This window comes from Glandiceps talaboti, chromosome 17, assembly GCF_964340395.1.
Source record: "Glandiceps talaboti chromosome 17, keGlaTala1.1, whole genome shotgun sequence".
Taxonomy (NCBI): Eukaryota; Metazoa; Hemichordata; class Enteropneusta; family Spengelidae; genus Glandiceps; species Glandiceps talaboti.
The window spans coordinates 10,355,984-10,381,118 of NC_135565.1; the positions used below are offsets into that span (position 1 = coordinate 10,355,984).

Consider the following 25,135-nt stretch of genomic DNA (forward strand, 5'->3'; position numbering starts at 1 on the left):
AATGACGTCATCAGTAAATAACAACTTACGAAAAGTTACATGTACACTCTTTAAAGCACCTGTTGAACTGCGCTCTCATTGGTTAAAAGATTTTCATCACTCGTAGATAAGAAAAAAAAGGCTTTGATGAAACTATGGAAACTGTTCGAAATAACAGATGTGGAAATAAGAGAGCACGAGGGCTAATAGTGTTCGATTTCCGTTGACTGTTAGTGTTACTTGGTCTATTCACGTGACCAACACAAATTTGAAAAGAAGTATCGGGACATATTTCGCCATTAAGGTATAATGATGACTATATGTTTTGATGGCGTTGTGTTGCTTTCCTTTACTAGTAACTAATTTACTTCCAACAACATATATAATTCTGTTGGTGCCTGAAAGACCAAGTTCTAAGACAGGTGTAAACTATTCACGGTGTAAATAAACTACACTTATAGGTTATTTATGCATAATTGGTTCTCACTGCTAAAATGTATATTGTGTGTTATCTCTTGCTTGATGTCGTATACTCTGGTCTACTTTTTTAACACAGTCCCAAACACCGATCTTGGGAGATTTATGGTCCAATTACCTATTATTTCATTCTAATCAGCTAAAGATGTACACAGGACAAAAGTAATACACAGAACTGGTGTGGTCAGCCACCTATATAATGTATTATAATAGTATTTGCACTTTTATCTATTGCATAAAGAAACTTCGATGTGTCCATACTGCTAAAAGGTACCATCAAAAGTTAACAACCTCGTCTATACTTTTCTATGTTTAATGCTTTTCTACCGGCATATGCTAGCGCCCGTCCGTGCATAGCAACCAATTCCTCCATTGAACATCCGTTGTAGATCGGCAAACTCAAACGTTCATGTTCCATTCTTTTGGGGGTGGTTTGTCTTTCAATCTGGTCTGCCGATTTGTATAGAGTGACAATGAATGTACAGCCTTACTGTACTTCGGAGTCGATGTCACATCTACCATATCCTATCATATCGCCTCACCTTTTGGCTCTTGGACCATTCTGTTCACCTAATTAATTCTGATTGTATGATTTACCACCGATGTTTCTTTGTACACCACCGGCACCTTTAGGCGTTAACTTGCCGGGCTTGTTTTCTCATAATGCAAAATAACTCATTAATATCTAAGACTTTATTCGACAAAAAGAAAAGTGTCACTGCTTTAAAAGAACAAGAGAAATTGGCTTCAAAAGCAAATCAGGGAGAATTTTTTTGTGGTTTCCCGGTCTTTTACCTATTGTTGGCGGACATCAAGCTACTAAATATAAGACGCGTAGGGTCAGTGGAGGGGGCAGGCCCCCTATCAGTAGAAAAGCTGATTAGAAATTGGGTGCATGGATTACAGTCAAATTAGTCCAAGTCTGGCACTATTACGAATCACTGTTACTGGTGTGCCCGGAGGCTATATAGATAACTAGTAACTCCACACCGCCTCTGGAAGTTTAATTTCTCCACCAAAAGTCCCATATATATATATATCTGACAGGAACTGTCACTCAAACCATGTGCGCAATTTTATCAACGTTCCCAAAAGAAACGTTTCATTGTGTAACTACATCAACCAACATCCTTTTGGACTTGGTCAAACTTAGTCATTTTCTTTTCTTTTTTTCAAACTTCACATGGGTTGAAATTTTGTGTGTGTTGCAAAAACTTTTGATATAACAACAATCGTTAAACATTGGACAATCACACAACAATGCCAGTTTTTTTTGTGTGTGAAAATCAGCTAGCTGCTTTATGAATAGTACAGTTAGTCGTTGTGTTGTTACAACGACCAGAGATCAAAAAGGTGATACAATTCATTGAAATATACTGATCAATTTTACTTCCAGAATAAGATTTTTTGATAATTAATATTTGCCTGATAAGAAAAAAAAAGTATTGTTGCTTCATACTAAGGCTTCTATACCTAGTCGAATTCATACGCCCAACTAATGTAAAGTGCATCCTGCCAGAAGTGCCTCGGGCAAAAGACATTGGAAAGCGATGCTATCTCAGTAATACACAAATACAATATACACTGCATTCGGATATTGAAATGTTGGTTTCCTCAAAGAAAGAAACAACAAATAAGGGGCCGTTGCCGGTTTCGCGAAAATTGACCGATTTTGTGCAAACCCCGAGGCTGTGTGAGTGAAAATTGCTAAATCGCCCAATGAAATCGGTTTGACAGCTTGTGCATTTCGACGGAAGGAGACGTTCCTGAAATATAATTTTTCACTAATTCTTTTCGATAAAAAGGAGACGAATTCACTATTCTTTTTTGAGCTGATCAACTGTTTCTCCGGAAACCAGATCTATTGCTTGATAATTTCCTTGCCAGAAGGGAAAAAGTAGTTATTGAATCATTTATATTCCAGTTTCCCCCTTTCACCTGATATGGTACTAATTGCATATCACGTTTGATTCAAACTATCAAAGTATATTTCACATCTTTTGTGTGCCCTGTATTCACCACAATATTAATGAATTTCAATTTATGAAATTGAATTGACCAGAAATCAATTTAAAACATAAACGGCAGTTAAAGGTAGAAATTGTCGTAAATGGTCCCGGTGTTTTGTCTCGCCTTCACGGGATAACTAACCGATCATTTCACTGCGTTGTTGATTTGATTAATCTGTTGTTTTTTTCAGCTATGTGTGTTTGTGTATTTGTTTGTTTGTTTGTTTACCCTTCAATTGTGTGCAATTATATCAAAAGAATTAGTGAAACATTACAATTCAGAAACATATCCTTCGGTGTTTATTTCCATTCTGTAAGGGATAACCAACATACTAGCGAATTATTTTACGGAGAGCATTGTTGATACGATTAATCTAAGCTTTATCCAGCCATATCTTTGTTTATTTACTTGTTTGTTTATTTACTTGTTTGTTTATTTACTTGTTTGTTTGTTTGTTTACTTATTCAACTGTACATTACAAAATCAAATATTTATGACTATCGTCTACAGACCAACCAGCTGACCTATCAATTTGCTTCTTAAATAAACTTTACGATATAAATGCAAATATTGTATTCACTTCAGAAAATCATTTTTTCCAGATAATAACCAATCTTTATTCTTTACTACAGTAATAAAGTAGGGCCTGAGTAATTGTATTTCTAATTTCTATTAGTACTATCGGAGATAAAAAAAAAGTTTACACCGTCCAAAAACACTTTCACTTTCACCTCTTTCACAAAGACTAACTTTATCATTTTTTTCATACGAGTAGAGATTTTTCCCCAAGTTAGTTATTTTGGAAAAGACGACAACATTTATAGAACTTAGCTTTCCCGAGAAGGAAACATAATTTCGACTTTATTAAAAATATATTTTACTTCTTTTTGACATTTCATTTTGTAAATCTATTTGACACCGTGTATTTTTCTATAAGTTTATCGGTGACATACAAGTCTATCGGACTAGAGGTTATTCATTTATTTATCAGAGAATGTAACTTTGACTTCTGTTTACCCCATGTAACTATAATACATTACTTACTTACGGCAATAATAAATCGTCTTTTCGCTATAAAAAATGCTTTGGTGTGCGATTCGAATGGTGGTTCTATGCCTATTGGGTTAAATTGTTATTAAAAGGGTGATATACTGTATAGTAGTGGGGTTCCATGTACGTATGGAGTTCTATGTTATTGTGGGGTTCTATGTAGTTATGGATTTCTATGTTACAGTGGGTTTCTATATAGTTATGGAGCTATTACTGTGGGATTCTATGTATCTATGGAGTTCTATGTTACTGTGAGTTCTATGTAGTTATGAAGTTCTATTTTACTGTGAGTTCTATGTAGTTATGAAGTTCTATGTTAATGTGGGGTTCTATGCAGTTATGAAGTTCTATGTTGTGGTTGGGTACCATGTAGTTATGAAATTCTATGTTACTGTGGGGTTCTATGTAGTTATGGATTTCTATGTTACTGTGGGGTTCTATGTAGTTATGGATTTCTGTGTTACTGTGGGGTTCTATGTTACAGTAGTGAAATAGTTTGACGTGGCTGTGGGGGTTCTATGTAGTTATAGAGCAAAACAGTGGTGAAGGTCTTCATTACATACATGTAGACTGTCTAACACGCTGACTTGGCTGAATTGTCAGTATTTTACAGTAACTCGTATCAAACAGCTGTTGCCATGACTACAGAAATTGTCCCAAAACTCTCATCTTTTATGACTTTGTAAGGTGTTTTTTTTTAAATTTCGGATGAAAATAATTACGGATAAAAATCTCAATTAAGTAATCCTAAAGTGGTGTTATTGTCGATACATGCCTTCGTTGGCAATGAGATAATATTCAGGCGCTGTTAGCACAGTTGATAACATAACGTCTTAGTATATACCTACAGTAAATTGTATCATCAAACCGTTTATGTATTATACCTAAATGCCAGGTTCGAGTTCCGCTAACAGCAAGTGGTGGTTAAGTATGCTTCAGTAAGTACAACCCGACAGAGCATATTAAGTGTAGGAACCCCCCCCCCCCTATAAAAAGTGTTAAAATTCGGTTTATTCCTCTTTTTAAAAGTTATTCACCTATTCGTCATGGTCTGTGATCGCACAAAGATTTTAATCTCTGTCTTTCGAAATCTTGACTTGTCTTATTATTTTTATCGCCCACATCTGTATTTAAACATCACTTGGTTATTGTCACCTTCCCTCCCGCCACTCTTGTCTCCAACGGCGACCAGTCAACCCAGGTGTGCAGTCCCCCTGATTGTCCCGACTGGACATATTTGGAGCCAAGAAACTTCAGCGAATGACAACGATTGTTACCAATACATACCATCCATACTAAATAGACGTATTTGTATTTAGAAGACTTCGACACAACCCAGGAAACCTCACTCAATCAGCCAAAGGTATTTTTCTTGGGAGTAAAGAGCTTAACAAAAGATTTCTCTGTGTCTGTTTATATGTAATCACTTTTGCGTTGACTTATTGGGTTTTCTACGTGAACGGATTGATGACTGTATAACTAATCGCCAGGTCTTTATTCGGCATATGACGACTGTATGAAGGCACTCACATAAACAACGTAGTTTTTATCTACCTTCAAAAGGCAGGGCTCGTTCATTTGAATAACGGTAAATACGATTCGTTCGGCGACTGAATCGGTTTAAAGAACTCATAAAGTCGGTGGGCTTTGAGTGCGGAGCGTACAGCGTGATTAAAACGAATAACTGAGATTTGGTATTTTTGGATTAAACTCGATTGTACATGGAGAATGTATTCAAAGTGCTACGCAGTGCCTAAATCGAATGAAATACGAGATATTTTAATCGCATGAATATAAATAGCTTCATTATTGAATTGGGTATTGAAAGAAAAAACATACATTGCAATAGATTTGACAGAATGCTTCTCTGCATTTGACGCCAAATATCAAGACGTCGTTGATATTGTATAATCTACCGTTTGGTATTGACAACCAATCAAGACGTGTGTTTGGCGTGACGTCATAATCTGACAAATGTGGCAATTTCTATCACTATCATCAACGTGTGAGACAACGCGTAACGACCCCAACCACGTGTCATATGAAACGAATTTCGATACCAAAGCAATATAATAAAAAAATGACGAATTGAATGATAAATACGACGGATGATCTAGCATTTCTACTATGATTTATCAATTATGATTTCTACTTTCTTTTATGATAAGTTTTATGAAAACATTATTATTCCTGTAAAGGAAATTTCGAGTAACGTTCACAGTGACGTAATGCACGCAGTGACGTAATGCAAGCAGTGACGTAAGTGCACGCTGTAATGTTATGCATGCAGTGATGTAATACATAAAGCGGTGTAATACAGGCCGCGACGTAATGCACGCTATACTGTAATGTATGCAGTGATGCAATACATGCTGTCACAGAGTACACAGATACGTAATGTAGACACAATCACGTAATGCACGCGATGACGTAGTGCACGCTTTAATGTAATGCATGCTATGATATAATACACCAAGACGTAATGCACACAGTGACGTCGTGCACGCAGTGACGTCATGCACATACAATGACGTAATGCACGCGATGACGTAATGCACGCTTTAATGTAATGCAGAGATGTCATACATACTGTGACTTAGCACACGCAGTGGTGTTCGATCACTCGATGAAAAAGAGACCACACTATTGCGAAATGTAAACATATTTCTATTCTTGATTTTGATGGCGGCAATATTCAGGCATTTCGACATTCTCATATCGTACATTCCCAGCATGCAATATTTGAAAGTTGACAGCAAAAGGACAGCGTTTCAAATCGAAAAAAGTGCCCTGGGGGTAAAATTTTACCAACTAATCATCGATACCAACTTGTAGCTAGAACAGGGGAAAACAAGAAATGTGGGTTATTTAAGATATGCTAAGTACGGGGTTTCTGTTGGTGGTGAAGTAACCATAGATCTCATCTCACGTTTATGGCCCAAGGCAAATCAAATGTGTGGAATTGTCGTCTGCCATCCGACATGTAATTCAATAATGTTGAAGATACAGCTGGTAAAAATTGTGAGTGGCCCTCTGAAACATGACCACGGTAAAAGTTCTAGAATAATTGACTAGAAAGTAGAAGACGGGGTATCACAGGACATTACGTTCTCAGAGTCCCTGGTTTAATACTATCGCGACTGATTTTTGAAGAATGTGCCTGATAATAAGTGATAATATTACGATTTCAAATTCACAAAATAAGTTTACAACATAAAGTTATGATATTACAATTTCAAATTTACACAAAATACGTTTACAACATAAAGTTATGATATTACAATTTCAAATTTACAAAATAAATTTACAACATAAATTTATGATATTACGATTTCAGTTTTACACACACAAAAAAAAATAAGTTTGCAACATAAATTCGATATTATGATTTCAAAATTTACAAAATAAGTTCACAACATAAATTTATGATATTACGATTTCAATTTTACACAAAATAAGTTTGCAACATATATTTATGATTGGTTTGAAAAACCGTTTTACTTACAAGTTTGAATACATGTATCTACACTACTTTTCTACTCCATCCGCATTGTTAGTTGCGGTGCAGACGTTATTAAAATACATCAAAAAAAAAGAACGCTACCTTGGTTACAAGGCGAGGTGATCTTAATATCTTTTGACAGTTTTTGGATATTTGACAACATATATAATAAACTAATAAACCAACTCGACCCCCAATTTCTTTTGTTAGTGAGGAATGAAGACCCTGCTCAATATTCCTAATACTACGGAATGATTTGAGAGTGGGGTGGCACGTGATACTAATAATTGAGTAACAAGACTCTACAAGTTGGGTACTTGATAACCGCTCTCCACGTGCAAGTTTTGAAAATGAGCAAACTTTGATTCTTGCGTATAAAAAAAATCGCAATTGTGACGTCATGACCGGGTTGAGTATGCTAATAGAGTTCAAACATTTATAATGAATTCTAACAAAGCTTTTTTTTCTCTCGTAGGAGTTCTTTTTAATTAGACTTCGACAATACGTTGAAATACTTCACATTTATCGTGTTTTTATTAGCAGACTACATACTTATGGAATGCTTGAGATGTGAAGCCGCGCTGAAATCATAATTTGCATAATTCGGTACAGACATTGCGTGAGCCGTCAAACCAAGCAACCGGCTTTTATTGATTCTTCACCGTGACAGGTCATCATACAAGCAGACAAAATTTACCGTTCGTTAATTCCACAAGTATGGAAAATCTTTCCACCCGATTAAACCGAAAAATATCTATGTGACTTGCCTCGGTTTGTTAGGCTATTCCATACGATCGTTTGCAATGGATCTTCATATATCCGTATAACGTGTGCAACAAGGCAGTGGACTGGAACACTCCGGGAACAATACAGCTTTGGAATTAGACGGGCGTCAGCCATGTTTTTTTACTCTGCCTGGTGTCACAATTTCAAAACTTGTTCACTGCCCTGCGAAATTTCCTATCCTGTATCAATACGGTCACGCAAACACTTCGGTATAATAATTAAGTGTGAGGGACCCGTAGTGTTAGAAGCGTGAAGTGAGCTCAATCGATAACTATCATATTCTGATAAAAAAAAACACCACCGAAACTTCACTATTGGTAGTTGCGGATATTACCCCAATAATTGTATACGCGAATTATAAACTACTATATACAACAACACGTTTATTTTTAACTTATTTCCTGAATCTGTCACCCAGTAATAGTTAATATTAATCTAAATTTAGAATATGTGTAGTACAAATATCATTAAAACGCGTACAACGACAAACATATTGTTAATAAGTGGATGACTCTAAGAATTTCGAATATTCAGCTCTGGATCGAGGTTTATTAGTTAGTGCCCGTCATAACCCTTAGATTTCAGTCGATCTCAGTAATACAACATACCTTTTCATGTGATTAATTGTGCTATCTTTTCTAGGAGGGCATTTAGCTTGGGCCTAAAATTGCCCTTTACATCGCTACTGTAATTTCCTTTCATGGATGCTCAAATAGCGCCGCTCTTACCAATCTCATGTTAAAAAAAAGTACATTATGTGTTGGCTGATTGAGTTGAGTGAAAAGCCAGGCTCACAAGCAAACCTCTACACGGTGATTGTGTTAGATAGATACAGTCTCGGCAAAGACGGATTGTATTGTTCTCGCAGATATTAAAACCTGGCATTGACAATTATCCCCTGGTCCAATTGTAAGCTGGTCATACGTGCCGCAACACTGATTTACGGCCATTTTCCATAATTACCTCCCTTTTTTTTCACAATCGTCTCCTAATATTGGCTTTGCCTGACAGTAGGACCGGGAACTGAGAAGGTACGATTAAGTTGGGAAAGCAGAAGGGGAAATCCGCCGAGCGTTGTTTGCCAAATCATTCTGTGCACGATGAAGTAATATCACTCGCTTTGTATTATGATTTGCGAACAGATTGATTTAGTTTTTTTGGGACATGCCGCTCGGTGCTATTAACAGTGGATACGTCCATCATGCGTTCTCCTTACGCAGGATCTCGTAAATCCATGTGTGTGTGCAGTGTTAAAGTAATACCACCACAGAAGTCGCATTAAGAATATGACCAACTCGAACAAAACGATTGTTCTGAAAATTCCCTTGTTATTGACAGAGTCACAAAGGGAAAAAATCACATGAATTTTTTTCTATCAGAATCAGCATACAATGTATTTCTAGTACACAGGGTGCAAAGCTGTGTAAATTGGGGTGATTCGGTTGCCTCACAACAGACGTGCTTTCCTCGCCACAAATTACATAGGTTTGACAATGACGTAAAAAAAACACACACACACAAACCCAACGACAAATTAAAACTTCTGATGTGACGATTGATGAAATTTACACTTTTTTTTTTTTAAAGAAGTGACACTTCACGTGAAAGGGTACTGTCAATATTTACCACTGTGACTTTATTTGAAACTCGAGATTGGATACGTACACGGCTGTAAACTGTTTAAATGCAAACTCATCTTCAAAAGTGAGAACGCAGTATCGATGCTATATCGCTATATTGACAGGATGACAAACCATTGAAACATTGGTTGTGATATTGTGTGTAAGTCGACCAGCGTTCAACTAGTAATTTGATAATGTCAATATTGCAGATAAAAGAGTGTCAATAGCTATGCGCTGTATATATTATTGCTTTTTAGTTGAAATAGTAAGCTCCGTTTCAAAGCATATAACAAAAATATTCCTGACCAAAATATGAAGTTAGACGACCGTGAAATAAATCATATTTTTTAAAAATGTTTTAATCATGTTTTATGTCTTTTTAATGAACTGTGTGTTCGTTTATGTTCAAAGTAGTGTCGTTAACATTAAAAGTTGTCCCTTTAAGTGCAAAGGCTTCGCCACGTCAACAAATACCAACATCAAAGATGCAGAGGTGAGGGCCTCTGATACGTATCATCAATTTGGTTTTTATTTTTATTGATGTCTTTTTAATTTATTGTTTTATCGCTCATGTTCAATTTAGAGCGGTCGGTATCAAAGATGACATTAAAAAAATGATCATTCTAATATCCACAGTGGATTTGATTGAGTGATCGTCTTTTTACCGCTGTGACAGCTGGTCGTACTGTGCACCATTCTGGCAGAAAAAAGAACAATAATTTGCAATAACGTATCTAGAGAGATGAGATTTGGAACGAAGGGTCGGTTGGAAGGAACCTTCCGATTGAGATGAATTGAAACGGATTGTTGGTAGCTTCGGCTAAGTACTGCGAAGAGGTGAGACTATCCGACACGCGTAACACAGCCAAGATGAGCCGGTGGATGCGGCGGCAGGATTATGAACACAGCAAAGAAAGCTGTAAAAAGCCGACGTGGATACCGTGAGATTGGGAAAACAATCTACTAAGGAAGGTGACTGTACTCAACTTTCGTAATGAAAATAGCAACGATATGATGTGATTAGAATTAAAAAGGCACCGCTATTAATGCTACAACGATTATTCGATTGTTCGCTTAATTCCTCCCAAATTTCCCGTCTACTTCTACGGTTCTAAATTAAGTTTGTTGCATCCTCACACGAGTCCGACACAACAACTCGATTTGTCCAATCTGCTGCCTTCACGTACGTCTATTAGACAATTTCAATCTCTAAGCATTATGAAAGATAATGTGACCGTCGTCTACCCATTCAACAGACTTGTAGTTTAAGAACAAATGAGGGGATTACTATCGACGTGGCGATGAAAGCGAAGTCCGTAAAGGGGTGACAGAAGTCCGTAAAAGGGTGACAGAGAAATCGAACCCAATCTTAGTATAAAATTGTTGTTATGTTCATTAGTGGACATCACAGATATGAAATTGACCAATCACCATAATTGTTAGATTTCAGTTAGAACTTATTGGTACCACGTGACTAACAGTTTAGTGTATTGTACAATTAATTACCATATTAGCTCTCTCTCTCTCATATCTTTGTTTTTCTTTTTTAGGATAGAAATTGATTTCTGATTTTTAATCTAAAAAGTGCTGAGAGCACGGTGTGTGATAACGACAATTGACAAATTGGTTAATAGTAATACGCATACGGGTGACGTAGTAAAACGCAGGTGTGCAGTTGGTTGGCTAAAAGTCAGAATATTCTTATAACAGTTTTTAAAAGCAAATAATTCACCTGAGGACATGTTCTTTATTTTGTGATTATTTTATCATATCATAAAATTGAAAAGTGGCACGATATTTATATGGAAAAGGCTAGAGGGGTGAGTGCGAGAGAATCGGTGTAACACTAAAAGTCAGAGTAGTGTTCGTACTAACAAGTTACCAAAAGACAGTCTCACTTCGAATCTATTAACAACAACAACAGTGTGGTTGGTGGGAAATGTAATGCTGTGTAGTTCTCGGTTGTTGAGCAATAAGTAGCTGTATTAAGTGTTTGTTTCGGGTCTAATTTTAAGTGAGTAAATGACGTGAAAGGCTAGTGACAATAACGTCGTAATATCAATAGCACTGCACATAAAGAGTGTAAGTTAAGGTAAGATGGAACTCAGCGGGAAGCCCCTCTTCATTTAGTTGCCCGAACTCAAAATAAATCTCTCTAAATAGTGTAGACTTGGTTCCGACAGTTCATTCCTTTAGCCGCCTATGAAAGACGGCGATGGTGTATCTGTGTTTCAATTAGTTCCTTATTAGCGGACGGAAGAGTATTGGTGAAAAGCATCTTAGATAGAGAGAATGTTAAAACATTATGACGGCCCCCAGGCGCTCTTTTCCATTCTACTAGCCGTGCTCGCCAATCAAGTTTGCATTTGAAGCTTGTTAGTGTCTTGTTTTGCCAAATCCCCCAACAGGCTTTTCTCTCGTATACAAGTCCTTTCTTTGTCTCGGTGATGATTATCTCGATTGCATCAAGGGAAAAAAAACAGAAAAGAAGGGTGCATCTCCAACTCGGTGTTGTTGAGTCGGTTATGGCGGCGGTCGAGGTGTTTGAACAACCGGTGCTAGCTTCTCGCCTTCGTATACACATACTGAGGTGACTTCTTTCCGCTACATTAGAGCTCACCACGAACAGTGGCCCAACTGTGCATCGTTTCAATTCTTTTGAAGACGCTTGGCGATAAATCGAAAGACTACAAGTTTAGCACTTTATACAAGAGGTATTTTCTTTGAGAAAGAGGCTCATTTTGGGGGGAGATTTACGCCTTCCTCAAACCGCTATTAACAGTAGTAAACCCCTAGCTATTTTGCTCCATTGTCTATCAAGTAGTCGTTTTCTGCACTGGCGATCTAAAGCTTTCGATCCGTACAATAATATTGAATGGGCCAGTCTGTGGCGCCGGCTTGTCGCTCTCTATTGTTCCAAGACTGAATGATGTTGAAAAAAAGTAAAGTCTTAGCGGAGATCAGAATAACAAGTGTTTTTACCATGAAAAGACGTAGGTACGCGGTATCTCCAACGATTTGCAATTACTAAGCAGACCCATGTCCGATTCTAAAGGTGGTAGATAAAAGCCCAAAATGTTGCACGGGGGGTCATGAATTCTATAAGTACCTGTAAATATGGGTATACACACGTTGATCGATACTTGTTATTGAATATGATAAACAGGGGGCCAGTTCAGATAATACGATGGCGAGAAAAGAGCAAATTTTCGCTTTTCTTTAGAGGCACTTTGTCATTTACCTTTTATCTGTTCATTATATTGTAAGTGAGTGGCCACGTTATGTTTAGTGGCTAGAGGTGTTGATGCGATTATTACCGTAGCTGGAGTCATCAGTCACCACGAGTGACAGGGTAGGTTGGTGACGTGATAAATCAACGGTAAAAATACAAACGCTGTCGTGTTTTATCCCCTCCTTCCTAATTAAGAGCGTAGATTACTGATCATTAAATGGTATCTACCATTTGCTGGTGATCATATCATTTGCACTACTGCATTATGATACACAGTTTGCATTCTACTGTACAAATAGTGTCATTTCTGGTAACATCACACGGTTTATTTGTTTATCTCTTGTAATTTCTGTTAAGTATTGCGGTCTGTTTTACTCGTACTTGCTACTACACACACTTGAAAACACGAACTTGAGACTGTCAGATGGCTGCTGTGTGCTATCGCTTAAGAGCTCTCTTTAGTTTAATAGTTTTAATATTACAGTTTATTTGTTTTAAATTGTATAAGTTTAGTGGTCTTATACTTCTAAATTTCACTACACAGACTTGAAAACACAGACTTACAAAATTGACAAGTGGTTATTTTGTTAAACCCACGCTTTGAAAGGGCTCTGTACTTTTAATTTGACAAATAGTACACTTTCACTTAATATTTATTTATTTATTTATTTAGGCTATTTATTTATTTCAGTATGTCTAAGAGCGTGTTTTCTCTTACTAGTTCGTAACTTTCCTGAACATGGAACACTACCCGAGAATATCAGTCTTATTTGTATGAAAATATGTTTTCGATTAACAGCGAGAGAGAGAGAGAGAGAGAGAGAGAGAGAGAGAGAGAGAGAGAGAGAGAGAGAGAGAGAGAGAGAGAGAGAGAGAGAGAGAGAGAGAGAGAGAGAGAGAGAGAGAGAGAGAGAGAGAGAGAGAGAGAGAGAGAGAGAGAGAGAGAGAGAGAGAGAGAGAGAGAGAGAGAGAGAGAGAGAGAGAGAGAGAGAGAGAGAGACCATTCGTAGCTTCCGACATTATAGTTGGCGTTTTCAAAGCAGTTCCGCGTTAATCACATCAATTAAAAGGTTACGCTTTATAAGGACTTTGTTGCAACATAATGGTTACCATGGCCACAATTTAGGGCAAAGATACTAATATCATGCATGTATGTTTATAGTACGTTGTCTGGTTAAAGATGATTACAGAAAGAGGGCGGACAAAAAAATGTAGAGAAAACACAAAAGACGGATTAGTAAGAAAGCAAGCATAAATCTAATGATGTTATAGAGCTTAGTTGACAGCAAGACTACATCATTATAACAGATTTTGACTTTATTAACATCAGTGGAAAATAACAACATCGTTTGTTCGTAGATTTCCGAGTATTAAAAGGAAAATGTTTGGTCTGCAGCTGTATATATACACGCTATGGTTGGACAGGCAGTCAATGGCTTCATACGGCACGCACGTAATAAGACTTTCATCTTTACGCCTTATTAGTTCACCAAACGATGTCTCAAAGTGTGCCATCGTACCAGCAGATAGGAAACAAAGAATATCTGTTCATTGTTTTAAGTGCTCATTCAATGTTGTCTTGGAAGTGATGGCAGACTCGTCGTCGGACACAATTCTTAGAAGTATTCGCAATCTAGAAATCATCCAATCGAAAGTAAAAATGCGAGAGAGTGTAGTTCTCAACGTGAAATGAAAGAAATAGACAGTTTTTGACATATTCATTGATGGGATGAGTGAAGTGAATTAATGGTATATCCCCCCCTCAGTACCAAATTGACACGATGGCTACATAACTATCAGTTATTACCACCTCAAGTACTGACAATTTCAACTCGTTTTGTTTCAAATTGAATGCGTGTACAAGAGTGATTTGGATTCGTCAAACACTGATATAGCCCGACACTCCCATGACACGTAAAGTTACCCACGTCTTCCAAAATTTCCGCTTCTCAAAATCGGTGCGTACGCACAATGGTTTGCCCTTAACATACAGGAAGAAATCAAGTTGGGCGAATCACGCCAGGAGTGTCTGCAGTCAGCGGTGCGTGACAGTAATGGATACACGTAACTGTGAAAGCCTCCACTACAACATTGGCAATCATCGAATGTAGCTCCTTTGAATGTATCATATCTCCGTGATAGCACAACACGTATGTAGCCCTTACGAGTGATGGTCACCAATAATGTAATGAAAAGACGAATTTATTAAAAAACGCCTTTTATTACACAAAGCAAGTTATACGCTGTCTTTTGTGGAGGCATTTCTATGATACAGAAACACACAGATGGAAACCGGCAAGGCACGCAGATCGTGCAACACAATTTGTTTTGTAATTGAACATGAAAAATACAGAGCATGTACATCACATATTGAAATACACAGCCTATGAAATTCCTACACTCTTGTGTTGCCATGGCACACACAAAAAAACCTACCCTTATCACGAACACTGTTTATTTTGCCTTAATTTTCTAATACATTTCTCCGAAATTGCGACTAGAGAAACATGTAAACAATTAATAAAAAAATAACGAACCAAATTCAAAATTTCTATGGCACTCACCGTGGCGCAGGACTTAATAACGATTTTCAAAAAAAAAAAAATCAAACCTTGGTGCTATAGTTAAAGGGAGATTGAATTAAATTTTACCAAGTGTACCGGAAATTTTTTGGGTAATATTATGAGCTACAAATTGACTCGCCTGTTGTGTTTCAACGAGTTTGGTAGCGATCGTACGAGATCTAATGAATACATATTTGAAATATTTGATTTCATCTCTATAGTGGTATGATTGTATCGGTCTCCTTCTACATCATATGGACACTTGACGTCACGTTGCGTCGGCTGTTTCTTTTCAGATATTTGAAATATAAGAATATCTATATATATGTATAGTCGATGAGAGGTGCTGCACAGTGAAGTTAGCAGTATCTTAGAAGTCTTGGTTAGTTTGTACTCGTTAGTTATAGTTTGTACGAGTAGTTAGTGTTGGTAATGGTGGTGATGCTGGTTGTCGAAGAGTAGTAGTAGTAGTAATAGTAGTAGTAGTAATAGTAGTAGTAGTAGTAGTAGTAGTAGTAGTAGTAGTAGTAGTAGTAGTAGTAGTAGTAGTAGTAGTAGTAATAGTAGTAGTAGTAGTAGTATAAGCTTGATATAGTCAGTACTCGTAGCTACTAATCATGTTAGTATTTAGTGCTATTAGTAGTGGTGATAGTAGCACGGTAGTACTAATAGTATAGTTAGCAGTAGTTAGTACTGGTAGTGGTAATAGTAGTAGTGGCAGTTATTGAATGAAAGCTATTAAAATATGAATTTCTGTATCATACATCATACAATTATTACGAGAGAATACGAATAGTTTGCCTAGATATTGTTCAAGTTTGTCAGACACGTGTAAAATAACCGGGTACGGGCTGGATTAGTTACCAGATAAATCTTGTCTTTTTTTCCCCTATTTCGTCATTTCTCGACAAAGGCAATAAAGGGTGTTTTCTGACATTATATCTAAACCTATTTTTTATCAATTAAATTATGTTTCTGAATCTATGAAGTAAAACATTACTTAGTAATCGTTAGCAGGACTTAGTACTACTACTAATGGTGGTCGTAGTAGTAATAGTACTAGTAATGGGAGTGGTTTTGGTGGTGGTACTATTAACGGTAGTGGTGATAGTTAGCACCGGTGACGGGGGTGATGGTACTTTTTTCCACAACAGTAGTGTTAGTTCGCATTTTATCGCGCATATCAATTGAAACAAACACATTTGAATGTAGAGAATGATTTAGTTAGTTTGTCAATTTCTTAAACTGATCATAGAACGATATTACCGTACTAATTGAACACAACGATTGGATAATGAAATGTACACAGACTGATTTCTACACAAGTGTGCATGTCTTCATTGCAACCAAACACCTATAGGAATACAATTAGTAATTAAAGTTGGCTCTATCTCAGTACAGTTCTACTTGTGTCTACGTACTACAGCTTTCAATTTTGGTAATGCAATCTAATGTATTGTTCGTATACCGCCAATGTCATTACTTAGTGACAGGTCATTTAGTGAGATTGCGATGGCAGATTTAGCACTAGGTTTTGATGTCCTCGGCTATCTAGTCAAGCCCACTAATTCCAATCTTTATTAATTTGTTGATTGTGATACGAAAGTTCAGTCAGGCGTTGAGATTCACCAATAGCCTATCATAGAAGCTGACAAGTACGCGTCACTGATTCCCAAGGAAATTCCGATTATTGACGGAGACGAAGTTTAAGCATGGAAGGGAAATAGTGACTTCCGAGTATTCTGGTCTACTAATTCTCCACTTTACAAAACATATAGTTCTTTCTCAAAATCTGTCTTTGATTTTTACAGTTTGTTACGTATTGTTTACTTGTTTGTTTGTTTGTTTTGTTTGTTTTTTGTTGTCTGCGTTCTCATCTATTGCAATCAAAACAGTGGTCCTCCCCTGAACCTTATCTCCGGCATTTATAATACACCGATTCACACATAGGTATTCCAGACTCGCTGTATATTTGGAGATTGTAATATTAATTAAACACATTTTTTCAGCAGCGATTTTTACATTCTTTACACACTTCTTAAAAATAAGAATGCCGCGACGACAATTCAGAAAAATGTGATAATTTAAACTTAGTACGTAACATTTGAATTTTGACTAGTGCGTTCCAAGAGCGTCTGCAAAAAGTTGCAAACTTAAATCACCATGTTTATCAGCCAATCACACAACGCTAAATGTTTTAATTTATTCAAGCACAACGGAAAACATGATGTATATGAGTTTAGCGTAGTAAAAGCATCACCAAATTAGTCCAATACACTGGTTAACTCGTTTCTATGGCAAGACATCTAACGCATGCCAACGTATCGATTCAGATATAAAAAATTACAGACCTTTCGTTTCTGTAACCTATCTCTATTTATATTCGTTAGCAAATATTCCCACGTGTTGACTTTCAATGAACGTATATATATATACTTGAGTCTGTCTGTCTGTGTGTATGTTTGTCTGCCTAATCAGAACTACATTTGCCTCTTTGCGTGTCTCTGTTTCCGTGACTTCTGACAATACCTTCTGCATGGATCTGTATTACAGTTAATGCCTTTTCATATCACAAGGACGTAAATGTAAAATCATTTTGGAATGTTTTGTGAAGAGTAATAAAACAGATTTCTGATGCCATTCTTCTAAGAAGACAAACTAGTTATCAAAGAAAGGGTTGTGAAGAGATTGGGACTAACTTATGGTTTTTCTATCGGCTTGATTGCACCTAACGAGATTCATTTTCTAAATAAACTTCAGCGTCAGATTTCGCCCTCAATGAGTAATTTTCTCAATGATAGCTATGTACGCTCAAGTGAACTCAATCAGGCCATATTTAATTGGTTTCTTTTGCACGGTAAAGAGCCACAAATTTCACGAATCATTCGCTCTGTTTCAGATTTTTTGACGAACAAAAGTTTCAACCATATGTGAGAGATGCAATGCAACCGTGCAGTGTGTCCTATTTGCTGTTGAAGCGTGTAGGCAGGTCAAATGTTTCGCAAACTTCACACGGCTGCGAGCACTAGAACCGTGAGTGCATCATGTACACGACTGTGATGTGTAAATTTTAGGTATACATCAACACATGGAAACAAAATGAACAAAAATCCTGATTTCATTTCTAAAATTATAAACCAAAGTTAAGCTTAATTAGCTAATTTTTTCAAATTGAGAAATTCCCCTTCAACTTGGATATGCTGGATAAGAATGTAAGAATGCAATGACAATTAGAGCTCTTTGTTAATTGTCAATTTTGTAACAAAATCTTCAAAATCTGATATTATTCCGATAAAATACAAACACAATGCAAAAACGGTTACTTCTCGGAAAGGAAACGCATTGATTTCACTGCAGTGGCGGGGAGAAGGGGGGGGGGGGTGCTTCGAGGCAAATTGCATCATGCCATGTTGGCCAATTTGTCCAAGCGTACACACACTTTGTCGATATGCACACAACTCGGAACTTCGAATTTCGCGCCGAAATAACCAACTCAAGTGGCGTGTAAAAATCAACGTTGCATGATTAGTTCCTCTAGAGATTGTTGAAATTACCGTCGATTTCTCGAATTCAAAATGTTTGACTTTTAGCAATTTTTTGTTCACCTTAAACCGGATACCCAGAGATTTATAGTTACACCACTGAACAGTTCGTTGAATTAGTTCGTTCGGAGGCTTAATGAGTCATTCATTCTAGACAGAACTTGCAAGTAATCACTTGAGTTTGAACTTGAACTTGGGGACTCAATTGGGATGTGAGAACCAAATATACATGAACCCTTAAATGAATACGACCCAGTTAAGCTATTACTAACATACATACACACTGCGGACAAACCACAGCATTTCAAAATTTGTTCAAGGCGTCTGTGACATAAGTTATGCAAGACGCAATGCCGTGAATGCCAGAGGGAGATCACTTTGGCTAAAGATTAGCCTATGCTACATCCCTACAACGTTTTTTTTTCTTGATATTTGGACACAATTTAGAAAATAAAAAAGAACACTTTGAGGGACTTGCACTTTACTCTTCTGTGCCATAACTAAACATGTGACAAAATAGGAACCGATCGACACAAAATGGTTTTCTCTACACATTCTCTACAACAATAATGGATACTACACATTTCAGTTTGTTTGTATATCTATAAAATTGTTGCACTATTATACAATACAAGCCAGTTGACATGAAGCAGGAGGTCGTATGGCGCGACAAAAAAAATTCAGTACAGTAACTGTTGTTACATTTTATCCTTTAAAGAGTGCCATTCTGACTTATTGTCGCGCTTGACGATAAAATGTAACAATATCAGGTAGATTTTTGTTCAGTCACCTGATAAAATGTAGCAAATTTGTTAAAATTTTTGTTGAGTCAGACGATACAATGTAGTAATGTAGCAGTGCTAGTAACATTGTTGCTGGGCCAGACGATAAAATGTAGCAATGCTAGTAACATTTTTGTTGAGTTAAGTGATACAATGTAGCAAATTTGTTAAGATTTTTGTTGAGTCAGACGATACAATGTAGTAATGTAGCAGTGCTAGTAACATTGTTGTTGAGCCAGACGATAAAATGTGCAGTGCTAGTAACATTTTTTGTTGAGCCAGACGATACGATAAAATGTAGCAATGTTAGTAAGAATTTTTAGATGTCATACCTGAGTCTTTCCGACAATGTGAACTTTCTGTAGAGTTAGTATTCGTTGGTGTGGTGCCGTTTGTTGTGATGGGAATAGGTTGCTGTAGTGGTGGTGCCGATGCGTACCAATGTCCCGTCCTGGGCCACGTCTGTCCGTTTAGTAGTCGTAGTTTATCAAACACTGGTTCACCCATACCACTATTCTTCTCCGCAGCGAGATTTCGAAGAACTCTGTTGATTGATGAAACCTGTATAAAACAAAACAATTAGGCTGCTGTTAAAAAAAACTTGATAAGGTAAAATGTTCACGTGTGTTGTGTTGTGTTGTGTTGTGTTGTGTTGTGTTGTGTTGTGTTGTGTTGTGTTGTGTTGTGTTGTGTTGTGTATGACATACGGGAAGATTTTTCTTAGTTGATGAGTACCCAATCATTGTTTTTTTTTAATGAATGACCTCTTTAATATTTACTACATAATAAACCAATTTCACTTTTTTTTTATATTTTATTTTATTTTTATTCACGATTTTATTTCCAAATAGTACAATATCCGTGGCTGATATTTGAGGAAACCACTTTTGCTAATATTGTGATGATATTATCATGGCAAGTAATTCACACATTCTCAATTCATTCGCACACAGCTTCAAGTTGACGCCTATAACGCCGTTGGTATCGTTCGTCTGTTCATTCCTCATTCATTTTTTTTGGCCAGTGTACCACAAGTGACCCAAAAAGCTATAATGTTCAAATTAGTTCATTCATGTTGTGATTTCGTGTCTACTCCGTAACTGTAACTTGAACGGTGTCTACCTCTACACCAGTCTGCGGTGTCACATGGATCGATCGAAATGGCAGACTCAAAAGAGGGATGTGTTTGAACGACACGTTTTCCCTTTTTACACATTTTATAAACATCACACACGTAAAGTATCACTTTATACGTAACATTTGGTCGACGACTCTGGATCGGAAAGGTCAAAAGTCAATTATCAGCCTCTCAATTCAGCTAAAGGGGGAGACACTCATAAAATTACATATAACTATCTATTTACCATTAGTAATTATCGAGTGAATGCTTGACATGGACACTGTAGCTGCCTATACAAACCGTTTTCTTTACATTCATAAGAGGAGCATATATCACCATTAAGCACTTATTATTGTGGGCGCTATTTGCGTTCGTGTTTGATACCATTTTTCCAAATTTCAATAAACTGAAGTGTCCAAAAAAACATTGCGCGTTGCTAAAAGGCGGTGTTTTTTTGTATACGTAGGGTTGGTTATATTCAGTCGTTGGAATGCAAAGGTGGCTTTTTTATTGTGTTCGCTTCGTTCAGACAGTTGTGTGATGTCGGCCACTTGAAAGACAGGTCATTAGTACGAGAGTAAAGTCTACAACTTTCAAAGCTAATTGTATGTGGTGTTTGCAGAGAGGATTTTGAAAGGGTAAATCTGCCGGTCTCAAATTATCTCTAGCACCATTTACCCTCCATTGTTTCAACAAGGCATTAATGGACTGCCTAAACATTGACCCAGTCAAATTTGCGCCGCGTCAATACGTCAGTATTATACTCTTTGTTTTAAGACAAAAATCGATTCGAAAACCCCTTACGAATAAAGCACACATTTAAAAGAATTGTTATGAAAGGGAAATTTGTCAGAGAATCGATCCTCAAAACCGTTAGCACATCAAGGTGTTGATATTTCAATGCTCGATCACATGCGTACTGTGGATGGTTCTTTTTGCGCATTTGGCAGACGACGTCGTACCAAGAAACGAGTCCACGTTCGCGAAAAATACTTTTTTTTCGTCTGTTTCTTGTCATTTTCTGGTTGCTATGTGATAATTCTGCAATGACCCACCTTATGATTTGCGACACCGGCAAAATTAGTGCTCCTCTTCCCACAAATTTCAGACTTTGTCGAAATTTTGACGATTTTGGAGTACACTGGCCGGTTTTATTGAATTCATAATTTGGAGACCACGATTCAGCACGAAAGGAGGTAACAAGGGTGGATAAGGGGGGATATACCATATCTTGATCCCTTTCTATTTCCTATCGTTCAACAACTTCGTCTTATCAACAAGATATTTTTTATTAAATGAATCAATCTGCAGCATTGAGCTTCTTGCCTCGAAATAAGCCTGAAAATCGTCGCTGTGGGGCATCCATCGTGTTTGAAGAATACCGGTATAACGGAAGGGCTTTTTTTCAGTAATTCCCCTTGATGAAAATGTCAAAATACGCACTACATATTAGGCTGGACTGATGCTAATTCTTCGCATAATTGCCTCCGTCCATATTCAATCCTCACATTATTTGGAATCAGGAAAGCCCGCCAGAACAAAGGGGAAGTAAATATGGTCGTCTGCGAAAGCTTTGCCCTGACAACTTGACTTTATTGTCGACGTTGTAACTTTTGGCCTGGACTTACATCTAGTTCAGAATTGTCGTTCCTAGGATGATTATTTCGTAGGATTATTCGGGGTGAATGTTCACAAAACAAAATGCCTGTACCCTCTGTAGTTCAGTTAGGATTCATGAAGTCACGAGAGTGGGTCGGCCAGAACCTTAGTAAATGACATTTTCAGTTCTTGATCAGGGTATGTCTACAGTATAAAAGTTTGAATAATGACAAAAACGTACCCAGAATTTATCAAGCTTCATTTTCTTAACGAGAAATAAAAAATCCGATGGATCAAATTGAACTAAAAATCTCCAAGGATAGGGAATAGTGCAGTATTTTTGTAGTAAAGAGCAAACTTCATTTTCGTGACGTCATAGGTGTAGTAGCTGACTTATTGTACTAGCAAGTGTATGCAGACGACCAAATATCGAATGTTTACGATTGTAGTTGAGTTGTGGTCAAATTGTGAACCAACAAATTATGACAGTGTAACCGACTATGCAACATAGAATGATACCACGTGGAAAGAGTGTAGTCTACTCTGATGTGACGTCACTTCTAAAAAATGTAGTGTCATTGGATGTACCACGATTTCACTTGCTTGATTCATTCATTGCTTTTGACATTACACTAGAAAGAGTATAATATACTGTGGTGTTGCACTGCACTTGAGAAAGTGTAGAATGCCTTGCTAGAGAGCATTACATGTGAAATATTATATAAATATATTTAAAATGTGGCATTAGACTTGGAACAGCGTGGTACACTACTACACGTGGCTGCTACACTCAGCTACGTGTATGCCCATCATTCAATTTTATCATTTGGGATTTTTTTAGCAGTATTACTTTGTGTATTCATGGCCGTGAAGCAAAATATAACGAATCCTTTTAGTCACAATAAACTGCACATAAAAGTCAAGTTCGGTTTGGAAAGAAATTGCCCGCAGAATCGAAAGCAAACAGTGGCGAGTAAACATAGAAGGCGCCATATTTGCATCGGTGATTTCGAGCGAAAGTTTAGTTATCGCTGTCTGTCGTGTATCAATATTATCAATGGAACCTCCTATGTAATCTATTGTTGCATGATGGTAATTAATAGAGACTCATCTATCTATCCGTCTTCCATTCATCAATTCTGAAATTCGAGTTTTGTGGGGCTGCATATAGTACGATTTTGAACGAACAAGTTAATTTTTTTTTATGTTGCTGTTGGGCGCAGCTAGTAGTCCTTAAATTGGTTTATCACATGATTACTACGTTTCAAAACATGACGTTTTGACGTTTAATAAAAAAAAATCGTGTTTTTTTTTTCTGAATTTAGTCAGAATTTGAACAAAAATGCCTACCGGTTAAGTGTAGACACTTTTCTTAACATGTAAATGCTCAGTATTGGCACCAGAGAAATTATCTCCCAAATTGCTGAAAAAACAACCCACATACAAAAAACAAGCTTTGCCTCAACGAACAGCTTCGCGTCAACGAATTTTACAGATTACGACTTTTGATAATGGCGGGAAAAACGTGCCGTCAGATCAGTTGGTCGTACGTACTTACTTCCGTAGTAATAGATCATATACATCGAAACTCTTGCAGTATGAGACACGAATGTGAAATACTGGGGCAAGTAGAAAGGTCGTGCACTTATTGGAAACAATAGAGTTGACAGGAGAGTTTTAATGAGAACAATGGAAGTGTGGCATTGAATTAATGGATACACAAATTGTCTGTGGTGATACTGAGACTGGGGAACATGAAACGAAGAGCTCGTATACTAAAAGTGGACAGTCCACGGAGAGCATGATCAATTGTTCCGAGTGTTTGTCGAAGTACGTGTTGACGTCACCGAAGCGTTCTACACATCTCAATATCGCTACTGCAACTGAACTATTCAGAGAGACCGAATTTAGTGGTTGGACATTAAATTTCCGTCGAAATTAGCACTCATCTGTGAGTTCTTTTGCGAATTTCCAATATCACCGTGATGATATAAAACCAAACTTGGTCTAGTTTCAAAAGATGTAGTCGTTTATTTTATACTATTTTCTAAATGGTTGTTATTGGTGACTCGGACAAAAAGCGATATCAAAATTGTTGGGCATATGGTTTGCCGAAAGTCTCAGCAAAGTTTTGTTTCTAAAGAAATGCCAACGATAAAAGATAATTTGTTTTGCTTCCTGATTAGATTTGCACAGAATATACGTATTTGCCCAGGAGAACGACCGTGTTTGGCGCCAAACCGTAGACGCGCCTAGAATATAATTTTGTAGGCGGTCGTCTGCGTAACTTTTAGCTTTTTTAAGATACACTTTTGGCTCGCACATGAGAAGACAGTTATTTCACAGATATGTTAAAGAATCGTTTTCGACTGACGATAACCTTTTTCGTAAATCAACTGCACAACTTGAAATTGCCGCTTATAGTACAAGTGAACCCATTGAATTTACTTTTCTTTTGATTTTTTAAAAAAAAAGTGGGTACTGGTTTAGAGATTTATTCTGGTGTGAAAATGTAGGTTAGGCGGGAATTGTTCCGAGTCGACAAAAATACACAAGGGACCCCAGATGGACCGGGATGAAGTGGAGAACCGACAGGGGAGTGGATAAACAACAATCAAATATATAGCCCGCCAAATGAGTAGTTGATTTGTACACGCCGAAAAGGAATCAATTGAAATACCGTCAAAGGGGCATCATAATTGCTTTATTAATACAGGACCTCTTGTTTGGGAGTCAACTCCCTTTCCCATCCCCCTACGGCTTACCAACAATCTATCACACGAGGCATGTTTATTTCTGTTATCGGCAACTCCTTTCCCGCGCAAAACTTGATAATATTTTTGATGCAATTTCTGTGAATTTCAATCTAT

General features: G+C 37.1%; 1 protein-coding gene across 1 annotated transcript in view; it reads right to left on the bottom strand.

Annotated features, from left to right (window-relative positions):
* The window catches only part of LOC144448362 (paired box protein Pax-6-like), a 48,497-nt gene that overhangs the window by 11,913 nt on the left and 11,449 nt on the right, over positions 1-25,135 (bottom strand). Inside the window, exon 3 of the mRNA XM_078138583.1 lies at positions 19,879-20,107. Coding sequence (XP_077994709.1) covers positions 19,879-20,107 — 229 coding nt within the window. The remainder of the gene's footprint in view (positions 1-19,878; positions 20,108-25,135) is intronic.